The sequence below is a fragment of the Leptosomus discolor genome, chromosome 1, assembly GCF_034619465.1.
Source record: "Leptosomus discolor isolate bLepDis1 chromosome 1, bLepDis1.hap2, whole genome shotgun sequence".
Taxonomy (NCBI): Eukaryota; Metazoa; Chordata; class Aves; order Leptosomiformes; family Leptosomidae; genus Leptosomus; species Leptosomus discolor.
In genome coordinates this window covers 60,459,482-60,471,980 of record NC_141391.1, presented here as the reverse complement: position 1 = coordinate 60,471,980, position 12,499 = coordinate 60,459,482, and the positions used below count along the sequence as shown (strand labels likewise).

Here is a 12,499-nt window from a genome sequence, read left to right as displayed (position 1 = left end):
GAGAATTTTTCTCAAGGGAAAAAGAATGTTACTGTATGGAGGGTGAGAAATGGATACTTTCTGAGTTGCAGGGAAAAGTTTCAACAAAATAAAACCCCGAACCCCAACTACAACACTCGCAAATGGCCCTGGAGCCAGCATAGCACATGCGCTATTTCTTACTTGATTTTTGAAAGAAGCTGGTAGGATCCAGTCTGAATCATGATGAAAGGTTGTTTATTGTCAAAGCTGCTTGGGAAGCGAGGTCTTGTTTTGAGCATGACCTGGGAGCAAAGAGCCTGGTTGCAGAAGTGCAGCTTCCTCTGCGAGTGTGTGTTGACTGGCCCTGTGGCTGCCCATCCCTCTCACACTGTGCTGGAGCCTCACTTCGAGAGGCAAAACTAAAGCCCTGACCCGAAACTCTTGTCAGTAGGGGAGGGCAGATGTGGATACGGTGACGCAGCCCCACCACTGCTAAAGCCAAGCAGCAACCCGGGCTGCTAGCCGACGCTGGTTATGAGCCCCCTTTGTTTTCACTCAGCAGCATCTTCTACCTGCGTGATCCTGAAATAGTTACTTTATTTTCTGATCTTTGCATCTCGCGTAACAAAGCAATTAGTAATTGATCCCATGAGCGGGTTGGCAGGTTGTCTTTCATAGCTAAAAGAAATAGTTTGAAGAGATGGCATACAGATTTCACTCCCATTTCCCCATGCCGTAAAATTTTAATGATTCTGGCATGAATATTTCATGAAAGTACCTTCTGAATGGGTTTGTTTTGTCCTGGCAGCTAATACTCAGTATGAAATTGGGGGCTGGGGGTTGTTTGGTTTTTGGTGGGTTTTCTTTTCCTCTTAGGTGGGTCAGTGTAGGTACGACGTGTCAAACTGGATTAAGTGAGAAAAGGCAACTTCTTGTTGGTGAGTCAGCAAAGGGATGCTCTCTGTAACTCTTTTCAGCTGCTTAGTGGAAGTCTGTGAAATGACCCTCAACTAAAATTCTGCTCTTTACTCTTCTGCCACAAGGTGGCTAAAAATGGTTTTGAAAGCTCAAGGTATGAGAGTGCTAGAAACGATGCGAATAGGTCCAGCAGCCTTTCTGCAGTGCAACACACGGCGTACAGCAGACCAGATTTATTACACAGAATATTGTCTGTCTTATTTATATGGAGGGATGTTCAGAAAATGTGTTTTTACCCAGTTTATTTCAATCATTCCTCACCCGGATTTGTCTGGGCTGGGCTTTGTTGGGTTTTAGGTGGGGTTTTTTTTTTAATAGAAGGAGAAATCACAGCACCCAGCCCATCCAGCATGAGCGACAAGGCAGCAGTGGGCCACAACAGTGTGACAGGGAGCTCGATGGCCGCCTGCCTGCGAAGCCACGGCTCTCCCAGCACATCAGCCTCACGGCTCTACACAAACTGTGCCTGAAACGTCAGATTGCCGCTCCATCTCCGTCTGTATGGCCTGCTGAATCCAGCTACTCGAATGCTGAATCAGAAACAGTTATCCAAACCTGCGTTAGAAAGTTCTTTGGCGGTGGTTGTTGAATTTTGTGGGTCCTGCATAGGGTGATGGGTGCATTTCTTTAAATCAGTAACTTTTCTGAATAGCCGGCTCCTGCGCCGTCAGAAATGTGTACTTCGTTTTCACCAATTTCAGGAGAAGTACCACTCTTCCCTGCAAACTTTTTGGAAGCTTATCTCCAGCTGTACAGTAGGGACAGAGCTTTTGCTTAATGCAAAGGGAGGGTATCTTTTTCTTACAGATGCACCACTCGCTATTGAGCTTTTTATGTGCGTTTTAGGTTTCCCTTTTTATTTTTTAACTTATTAACTCTGACAAGTAACCTCTTGGTTGTGAACAATTTAATTCACAATTCATTTTTCTGATTCAAAGTGAACACGAGTGCCCTAATCCCCTAATGGGAATTAATTGCATGTTTCAGTGCTTAACTCTGATCCTTTCTCAATCCTCACTGGGACAAGTTTCTTCCTGAAGGATCTGTGTTTGTTATTCAAAACACAATCTGAAAGGTAATGATTTTTCTTAGAAAAGGGAGTCGGGCCGACTGAATATTAATGCTCTTTTTATTGTGAGGGAATGAGCTGCGTCCAAAAAAACCTTGTTTATGTCATGAAGGATAAATTATGCTGAAGTATATCTGATAAAATATGGGCCGGGGGGAAATCAGTGCAGTCTTTTTTCCCTAAGTGAAAGCAGTTTGCCAGTAAATAAAGGCAGACACTATTTTTGCTTGGAAAACTGTATTCTGTTACAGAGAAAAACTGTTTACTTCACCAAGGCGGAAACTGCTTTGCTACTGAGTATTTTAAATGACACTGCTCTTGGCCAGCAACATACCCTTTTGGATAACCCACCCGATCTTAACGGTTTACTAAAATAAGAGTAAAGTGCAGAAAATAGATTAAGTTTCTACTTTCAGTCTGTTTTTAAAGATTTTTCAAACTTGAAATACACGTTTAATGACTCTCTTTCCAAAAGGAGCTGCTTGTGCTCCTCTGAAGCTGGGTGTCTGGCCCAGCCAGCCAGCTGCAGGTAAGGCAGACTCAGCCCAGTCAGCGAGCGAGGGCAGAACGGGGGAAACCATCAAACAGTGCAAGAACTGCTTCTGCCCTACAGAAACAATGGGGGATAAATGGGCACAGCGTGAAAAATAACTCAGGAACTATGAAGGTACCTTTTTTCCCCCTACCTTTCAGTAAAGCCACCCTTTTATCCCATTTAAACCAATTTTGAGTGGTTTATGCTCACAGGTAAACATTGTTCATGGTCTGTTTTTAAGAGAGGGGGTAGCACGTGTGCAGATTGGCTGCTTCAGGTGGCTTAGCACTTTGGGGTATCTGGGGAAGAGGGGAGGAGCCCGGCCTACCCGCCCTTTCTGCCAGCAGCCCTAGCTTCCAGTTTTGTTAGGGCTGAAGTACCACATCTCCCCTCCCACCCACCCCTGAGGTAAGTAAGTGGAAACAACGTTTGTACAGGTCCCACGGACAGGAAGGGTGAAGGTGCTTGCGAAGGCTGCAGTGTCTGTTCTTACCCAGCTCTGTCAATGAGGTTTGTCACCCTAAGATTTATCAGCAGCACCGAGGAGAGCTGTTGTCGTTCCCCTCTCCTGAAGGAGCAGGACAGACGTGTCCTTTCAGACAGCACCCACTCGCTCGGGATGTGGTTGCCGCAGGGCACCCCGCTTCTCCCCCCCCCCCCCCCCGAGCTGCAGCTTGCTCTTCAGCGCTTGCCAGTCAGCAAGCGGAACCTCGGCGCTGGGGTTACCGAAAATCCTTCAGCGTGTCCGTGAAATGACTCGGCGCCAGGTTAAACTTGCCCTGCTGCCGCGCCAGCGTGCCTCATTGTGCTGGTAAGGTCTGGCATGAAAGCCTTTTCATCCCTCTTCGTGACAGACAGGTCCTCTGTTCGTCTTGGTGATGTCCCAGTTTGTACGTAGTTCGCTTGCTGCAGCTACAAGCATCGTGCTGCTTGCTTTTCTTTTCCCTGTTTTTTTAATTAAGACTGTATTTTGAAAAAATACCATCAAATCCGTGCAACTGCAGCGCAACAGGACCAGAAGTCTGAATGCATTAATTTGCTTTCGGATAATTAATGCCACTGTGCTTTATTTTACCATGAAACAAGACGACACTCAAACTTCCAGACTGCCACCCGGCTCTTCTGTCACTGAATAAAATGTTGTTTCTCAAATACTGAGCGTGGCCACAGTGAAAGGAGAGCCTGAGCAGAAGAGGGAGGGCAGCAGGGGCCTCCCCTGGGTGTGCTGGACCAGAGGCAGCAAGGCCGGGTGCCCCAGGTAACCTGTGACCAAGTTCATCAGTTCAGCCTTTAAAAAACAACCACCCCACCCCAACAAGGGAAAACAAACGAACTGTTGCTTCACTCCTGCACATTTTAATAACCAGCCTTGACCTGGGCTACTTAAACCACAAATGCCGTGGAGCAGCATAGGAAGGTGTCTGCGTAGCTGAGCTGACCCATGATTTTTTTAAATCAATCTTTTTTTCCTCCCATACAGGATGTGCTCAGTGGAGCGTGTTTCCATCATGGGGATGGCTCCCTGGGTTGCTTTTGGGGTGTTACTGAGCATGACATCACACTTACGGTAGCACCATGGGAGCATAGTGGTGAGAAGGAAAAAAATTGAGGTTTGGAGCTATTCCTGAGACTCAGGGACTTTGTATCTGTTTTTCAGTGCTACAGTTTTTGACTGAAAAGTTCAGAGATTCTTGAACTTAGTAGGATTTTTTTTAAACGAGGTGTAGGACTACGAGACCACTCTTGCACACGTCTGAAGAGTCTTGTATGTACAGCACGTCTTGGCGTGAGTGCGGTTCTCCAGAGCGTTGGCCAAGGCAGCCACGTGGGTAACGTACGCCCTTGTCTTTCAGCTGCTTTTGCAGGTACCATGGCCCGTGTCTTTGTCTACGGCACGCTGAAGATGGGCCAGCCCAACTACAAGCACATGATCAACACGGCTAAGGGGCTGGCGAAATTCCAAGGAAGGGGCCGCACGGTGGAGAAGTACCCGCTGGTGATTGCAGGAAAATACAACATTCCTTACATGCTGAACATCCCGGGGACAGGACACCACGTTGCTGGGGAGATTTACTCGGTGGACGACCAGATGCTGCAGTTCCTGGATGAGTTTGAAGGCTGCCCAGACATGTACCAGCGCACCCTGATGAGAATCGAGGTGGTGGAGTGGGAAGGGAAGGGCGGCGCGGGCGAGACGCGGGCAGCTGCCGAGGGCGTCGTGGAGTGCTTCGTGTACAGCACGACAACGTACCCGCCGGAGTGGGTCGGCCTCCCCTACCATGACAGTTACGACTCCTCGGGGAAACACGGCCTCTCCTACGTCCTACGCGAAAGCCGGGATTAGAAACGGGAGGTAACGCAGCCCGGCCGAAGACGTAGTACTAAGCAGGTGTCGATCGGTAACCTTTTCCAGGAAAGCTGTAATACCTTTTTATTAAAACACAGGATCTCTTGTAACCTTCCCAACCCGGGAGCCTTGGCGCTGGTGGTGAAGTGTTGTAGGCCCAGAGGTGGGAACTCCTCCCTGGCTAGTCAGCGTCCTCCTCGCCCCCGCTAATCTGCTGCCAGCTAACTGGGTTTGCACGAGGCATGAAATAATGTATCTGTGCACATCAGTTTTGGGGTCTAATTATTTTCTCAATCTCTCCCTTTTCCTCAGCGCATGACTGAGGTCACTGAAAAGCAGAGAAACAGACTAATTTTTTTTTTTTTTTTTTTTTTTTTTACCTGAATTGACAAATTTTGTTGTGTAGTTCTCCAAGGTGGGTGGAAGGATGATGATCTATTGCACTAACAGCTGAAACCGATTTTAAAAAATCATGTCTGCAAACAAAGGGAAGCACAACTCACATTTAATGTTGACTTGTAATGGTGTTTAGTAGGTTACTGAATGTAAACAGGGAGAGATGACTATAGAGATACTATGTGCTTCAAGACAAATATGCAATTGCGGGAGAAATAGAGAAAATGTAAAGACTATTCTTCCTCTGTATTGAAATGTTTTCCTGAACTGGAAAGAAGTATTTTTAAAAACATGTTTAGTTTTATAAGGTACTGTGAAGAAATATTAAAAGAGTATAAGAGAATTACATTTAAAATCATATTTTTAATTTAGCATTCTTAGCACTTTAGGTACCAGTTCAGTTCACCGAGTGACTGTAGGATTTGGGGGGGGGGGGGTGAGGGGGAGGGTGGTGTTGGGGTCCAGGAAAAGCAAACCTGATTTCAGCTTCCCACCACGCTACAGCGGATGCAGCTGTTGTGAGCACTTGCTATCAAGGTGACTTTTTGCCAAGCACTTTAATGCAGAACTTGCAACCAGACGCAAACTGAGTTTCCTATCAGGGGAAAGATTTTTATATACATTGTAAAAAATATCCAAAGGACCTGTATTGTGATTATTGCAACATTTTAACTGGGGGGGGGGGGGGGGGGGAAATGGGAAGAAGACTATTGTCCCCTGACCCAACCAACTGTGCTGGTTTCTGTACAATCTGGGAGAAGCGTGGTTTTCTGTTGTTACGCTCCTGTGCCTTATATTTTCCTTCAGCTGCAGTGTTTGGTAGAGCATACAAAGCTGCCAAAGGGACGTAAGCAGGGACTGTATGCCACGCAGTGAGCTAAAGTACAATTAAATGCACTAAGGATACTATTAAGAACGATATTGTACTTTTGCTTCACTGCCAGTACCCCTGTGATGGCCGGAGGAGCTCTGGGGTAGGGAATCAGCCCAGGGATCCAGCATAAGGAATCAGCCTAAACGTCATCAGTAGCAGGCACTGCTGCACCTCACTTAGAAAAACAGACAGAAAGTTTGTGTTGCTGCACTAAGCAATTAAAACAATTCTGAAATAGAATACTTGTGTCTCTTTACAATACTTGTTTTTGTTTAGGGCAACCTGCAGAAACTGAACTGTCCTCCTTTTGGAAGGGGCAAGATGACATTAAGGAGATTTGTAGGAAGATCTGCAGGGTGTCTGCCTCAGTTTCTCCAACTGTAAAAGCATTAATTTTCCTGGAGGGCAGGTACTACCCAAACACTCTCCTTCCTCATCTTCACGGGTTTTGTAAACCAATTAACAAAGCAGATCCCTGTACTACATTATTCTCCCTCAGCCGTGTGATGTGGCTGGCAGCATCTCACTAACATGAAGAACGCCTCTTCAGAAGTTTCAAGCAGAATCGTGAACCTTTCTGGTTGAACATGAGTCACCAGCCCCGTCACAGACTCTTTTCATCCTTCACCTTCCAGTAAAGGGCCCAGGAGCCTCTGGCCAGAGGGGTTTTTTTCTGGAAAGTAGCATGACTCTGCACATCTTAGGCAAGAAAATGAGAGCGGGCCCCTCTGCGAGGCAGTGGTCAAGGCACAGCAGGAGCAGTGACTTAAAGGTATGTGGAAAAAAATAGCTGTGGAAGGTGAGACCAAGGGCAGGAGTAACCCAGTGTCCTGGCCCAGCCGGGGCAGCAGGGGAGGCCTAAGCAAGAGCATAGGGACAGAGATGATGGTTACAGGGTACAGGGACTGCGGAGGTATCACTGCATCTAGTGAGCTGCAGCTGCTGACTGACTGAGCCACATCAATTAATGGAAGAAAGAGCCTCTGTTAACTGCACACTAACATTCTGAACCCAGTAAACTTCTGGTATCTGCACCATCCTGTGGCACGGAGTTCCTGAGCGAGGAGGATAAAAAAAAAACAAAACAAAACAAAAAACATCATCTTACCTGTTCTGATCGAGTTACCACCTCTCTCACTTCTGTTCAAGTCTCTTAAAATCTTCCTCCTCTCCAGGCCCTCTCTGGTTTCCCACACTGGATACACAGCTCTTCCAGCAGGATATAGTCTTGTATTATGAACAGTTCCAGTTCTTCACACAGTCTTTAGTAAGAGCCTCTGCACAACAAAAGATCAGACACCTTTCCTGTAAGATCTCCCTTTCCTGCAACAGTTCAGGAGGAGGCTTGGCCTGAGGGACAGAAAATGCCTCTAGCAGGACCTTGGGGTGGCTAAGGGGACTCAGGACAGTGCCAGCTCCTTCTGTAAAAACTTGCATCCAGCAATCAATAGGAAGAAGACGGGGGGTGGGGGTGGGGGGTGGGCATGCAGGGATTCGAGTATGGAGTCTGAATAAAAGAAGAAAATTCCCTTAGAACTGTAAATGAAAATACATGGGGAAAGTCTGCACTAGCAAAATAAAACATCTAACCTGTAATTTAAACCTAGGCTACACAAAGGCTTCAAAATACTACAATAAATACGAGCAGAATTTAAGCCATCAGCAGTACTTGTTCAGCACTTGCACAGAGCACAGCAAAACTGCTCAGTTAACCACTCAGTGGTTCATTTTTCACTCTTACCAACCACTCCGTACAATTTGGCTGGGCCCTCAAACCAGTGATATTACCATGGAGAAGATGAATCGGATTCCGGCTTTTGTTGTGTTTTCTTTTTTTAAAAAAAAGAGGCGTTTCCTGTTTTAAAGCAGAAATGGTATTTTATTGATTTTATTTGATCCTGAAAAATCAAAGAATTACAAAGGTTATGTACAAGTTTTTCTGGAAGTAAAAATCTGGGATCTGTTGCCAAGGCTTAACATCTGTGTTTGCTGTCTTAACCACTGATACAATAAATATGACTGTGTAAAATCTTGCGCATAGGACGGTCCATTTTCTGTGTTGAATTGCCTTAATCTTACTTTACGGATTAAAATAATAAAGGCTTAGCTAATTCAACAGTGTGGAGGCAACCTTTCATTCCAGTTCCACCAGAAGATCTCCTTCTCCAACGGTATCACCAGCTTTGCAGTGCACAGCTTTCACCTACAGTACAGAAACAGAAAGAATTTCAAACCTTCCTCAATAGCCTGGTTAAATAAATGGTTCGGCTGACATGGCTTATTTAGAGTTTCACAGGGCGAATGGCCACCACGCAGCATTAGGACCACCGCAGGGGTCACAGATGCACGTATGCTGGAAGGGCCTCAAGGCTGACAGCTTGACCACCAGTGTTCAGAGTCCAGCTGAGTTTTGAGTATCTCTGAGAATGGAGATTCCACCACCTCTCCAGCGCTTGACCAAACTGTGTCCAACTCCATCAAGGTATTCAGGCACCTACCATTAGCTGGTTTTCTTATGACTTAGGTGCTTGAAGACCTGAACGTCAGATGGAGGTGGCACTTTATTAAAAAGCACCTTTCTTCCACTTCTTTGCACTGCTGTTCATTTACTACTAAAATTTTAAATCTTTTAGAGGACAATCTTGACTCCTTCAACACTCACGCTTGGACATTTCCATGAACTATTCCAGTATTTCTTGCATTACGGATGTAAAGTGTAACTGAATTTTGGGACTGCAGCCATGAAGTGCGTTTGCCTCAATCCCCAGACAGCTGGGATAGATTGATTCAAATCTGAAAGGGGATCCTTCAATGTAAGTGAACTTGGCAAAGGGCTACCACTGTCAAATAAATGCAGCCACATCTGTAGATGAATTACGTACTCACATGCAGATTCCTGAATTTTAAAACGCAAACACCGTATACTAGTCTCTCATTTCCTCTGTAAAAGGCTGTAACATGTTTGAATTCCCTTTCAGCACATGGAGCTTCAGAAAATATTTGAAGCTGTGTATCAAGACTTCGCTTGCAATATTAATTCAGGGCTCGCACTGACACGCCCAAATCCTTGGTCAAAACTGTTCAGCAGTTAGCTCAGTCTAGTCATCCGAAACGTTACCCTGGGCTCCTAAAGGAACCCTGCAGCATACCCGAAACACCAAGCTACTATGGCTACACTATTGCCCACGTCCAGGTTTGATAGTCTAAAGCCACCTGAGCTGTAAGCGGATCTCTGGCTCCGCAGCACAGGCATATTCACAGCATTGCTGGAGAAATGAAACCGAGCGCTGTACGTGGGCAAAGACACCGTGAGTGGTACAAAAAGGGGCTTCATTTCCAAATCAATAGCTAGGCAGCCTCCCCCATTCCCGAGTCTCAATCTTTTCAGAGAGGAAAGCAGTATGAAAAACATTCTGCTTCTTCCTTTTCTTTTCCTACAAAGCCAAGGTTCAGCAAACGTTGTAGCTGACTAGTGTTTCGAACTCCCCAGTGATTTTTGACATGCAGCAGGGCCAGCTCCCCGTTCTGACCCAGGCCCAGCTGTCCTGTAGGAGACAGGAGGCACACCAGTTCCTCTCCATCTTTCCCTCATTTTTAAACCACCTGCAGCTGGAGTAAACTCAAAGTAGATTAAAAAAAGCCACTTTTCTCACAATTACAAACAGGAAGATGGGGTTTGATGCAGAAAAGAAACTCAGCCAGGAATGAAAATGGGAACGTCTTCCAGCTGAAGACAAACGAATGAATTTCAAAACAGTTTTCAAAGCATCAAAACGTGGACTAACAGCCAGTGCCAAACATCCCATTCCTGTGGAGGGCCCAAGTTATTTTAGCACTCAGAGCCGTGACTTTGCACTGCGGAATGGGCTGAATTCTGTTTAGCAGCTTCATTTTTATACTGCCCCAAACTTTTTTGCTTTTTCAAATTCTTGAAATTCTAAAGAACCAAACAATTTGCTAATTATTAAAATGGAACCATCAAGGGGACACTGCAAGGTGCACATCAGGCCCACTGAATGGCCTGTGCACCATTCACGCCCCACTCTGAAGGATTAATAAGGGGTTTGCGTGGCATCTGCACAGAACGAGTGGGAGACATTTATTATTGGGAGAAGTGCAAGGAGGATTTTAAGGAACAGGCCCATGGGTTGCAGCACACACTGGTGAGAAAGGGAAGGTGAAGGTTAAAGTAAAAAAATAAAAGGGGGTGGGTGGGAGAAGGAATGGCATTTTAATTACAAATACTCACTAGTTAAAATCAGTGGATGCAAAAAGCAGCAATAAGGTGTTAAAAGAAGCAAAGATGAAAAAATAAATGCTAGTAAATCATCAAGTGAGAAAATAAATTATACAGGAATTAACGCATGAAAGAAAATAATAAAGAGGCAATGTCAGAGCAACAGCAGAAGGTACATCCTTGCTCTCTCTGCAATTTTTTTTCCTCAAGACCCAATTTTGCACTAGACACGCTGGAAGAGGCAAGCCCTGGGTCCCAGCCTCAGTGACAATTCTACTGCAGTGCCAAATAAGCCCTTCTTGTAAACACACAAACAGTCCTTGGCATAGAGACCCGTCTTGAGATGTCGGGAAATCTTGCCAGTGGCTAACCTCGTCCCTGCCCTGGAGAGCCAGGCTCCTTGCTGCCTCCCCCTGGGCAAGGGATCGTGCACTGGGTTTTGTTTTGCTATTTTTAATAATAAAATGGCAGCGCTTCAGGAAGAGAGGCTTGTCCCCAGGCAGAAAAGGGCTCAGACATGCCAGGAAATACAAGAATATACAATCTAGATCTTTGGCAAGGACTCTGACCAGTGACTCTGCTCTCCCTGTGAAAAGGATGGATCAGGGGCCCGCGTCTAGATGATGGTTTCGGACTGTGAATTATAATCTGGCACAGGGATGCTCCGAGACCCTGATGTAGGGGCTGACAGTCTCCAGACCAGACGGGGTTTACGGCATGATGCCCTTGTCATACAAGCTTAACCAGCTCCTCGACCAGAGCGCTGGTTTTGGTACATCCTGCACTGCATGAGAGTCCCAGCTCAGCAGCTTCAATGCTGACCCCTCAGAAGCAAGATACCACAATGCACAGCCTTGCAAAGCTTAACGCATTTGCAGATCTAGGCTTCATGTTTAACAGCCATAATGATAAAAAAATTGCTTTTCTCATCTTCCTGCAAAAGCACTTTCTTTCTATGCCTTGTTCTGAGTGGTTTTTTAATGTCAAATTGTTTGACATTAATTAATTAACTGGCAAAGAGATCTCTCTTCTTCAGTTGCTCTCTGGAAAGATGGAATTTGGAGAAACGGTCTGCAACACCTTTCAATTCAACTTGGCATTGTAACATCATAGACAACAAATCATTTAGGAGAAAGAGAGTTGTATGAATTTCTGAAGCCAGTAAAACTATTTCCTGCTGTGCTATCTAAGGCTTGGAACTACTTAACAGCATTCACAGCAGATGCAAATGTTAAAAATTAAAGACACCTCGCTTCGAAAGACTTACAACAATCAGAGTTAATTCCTTAACAACCAGAATCCTCCTTTTTTCCTTTTTAAATTCTATCCTATTTGACAAGTTGCATATGGTTTTAAGTGACCCAAGGTAGCTTACCTTGCCTGTTTTAGCAGCAATCATACTGTTCTGCATTTTCATTGCTTCAATTACACAAATCTCTTGACCTTCTGAAACCTGGTAAAATTAAAGCAGTTCAAAATGAGGACAGAGGATTTGAAATGCTCTAAGTGTGTACGATTCTTCTGGAAAATAAAGGGATTATTTCATTAAATGCTAAAAAGACTTTCATGGCACAAGTCAAGTCAGCCAGCTACACGGTCAGGACACAAGCCACCATCACAAATCATGGTTGGCTTTGACAAACTAGCAGGTACACAGGGAAAAAGGAGTCACCTGCTTAAAACTATCGCCCCAGACAAACCTGAAAGGCTCCTCTCCCATCCCGTCCATTCAGCTCCAACTTCTACAGTTCACATTTCACATCCATCACAGTTCAACATTAAATCCAGAGCAAAGTTTAATCTGTGCAGTTTTGGCTGGGGAGCCTTTGCTTTTCTTCCCTGGCCCAGATCCTGCAGATACTAATCCTGATTCGGAAGCCAAAAGTTTCTTGGCACACATCCGGGGGAGCATGGGCTGGAAGCTCCAGCAATACTCAATGGGCTAACGCTGAGCAAAGTCACACCTCTGCAGATGGCAGCATCTGGGTGGCAGCTGCTGACTTCGGACGGACGGAAGGGAGCACGCCTGCAAGGAACCACCATCTCTCATCTGCAAGGGAGGCATCACGGAGGCAAAACCATCATTTTCACCACAGCTGGTA

The 12,499-nt window shown here is 45.6% G+C and overlaps 2 protein-coding genes across 3 annotated transcripts in view; one reads left to right on the top strand and one right to left on the bottom strand.

Moving 5' to 3' along the window:
• The first annotated feature begins 422 nt into the window (after nucleotides 1–422).
• GGACT (gamma-glutamylamine cyclotransferase) lies at nucleotides 423–5,259 on the top strand. Of its 2 annotated transcripts, XM_086482060.1 has the most exons (2): nucleotides 423–436; nucleotides 4,386–5,259. In XM_086482060.1, exons 1-2 carry the CDS (start codon nucleotides 423–425, stop codon nucleotides 4,885–4,887), a joined length of 516 nt encoding a protein of 171 aa, XP_086338186.1. In that variant the 3' UTR covers nucleotides 4,888–5,259. The 2 variants fall into 2 exon arrangements, with proteins under 2 accessions (XP_086338186.1, XP_009952326.1); XM_009954024.2 differs by lacking the exon at nucleotides 423–436 and having other exon boundaries at nucleotides 4,364–5,259.
• Nucleotides 5,260–8,294: 3,035 nt separating this feature from the next.
• Nucleotides 8,295–12,499, bottom strand: part of PCCA (propionyl-CoA carboxylase subunit alpha) — a 300,632-nt gene continuing 296,427 nt past the window's right edge. Inside the window, exons 23-24 of the mRNA XM_086481594.1 lie at nucleotides 11,773–11,850; nucleotides 8,295–8,363 (exon numbers count right to left, since the gene is read on the bottom strand). Coding sequence (XP_086337720.1) covers nucleotides 8,295–8,363; nucleotides 11,773–11,850 — 147 coding nt within the window. The remainder of the gene's footprint in view (nucleotides 8,364–11,772; nucleotides 11,851–12,499) is intronic.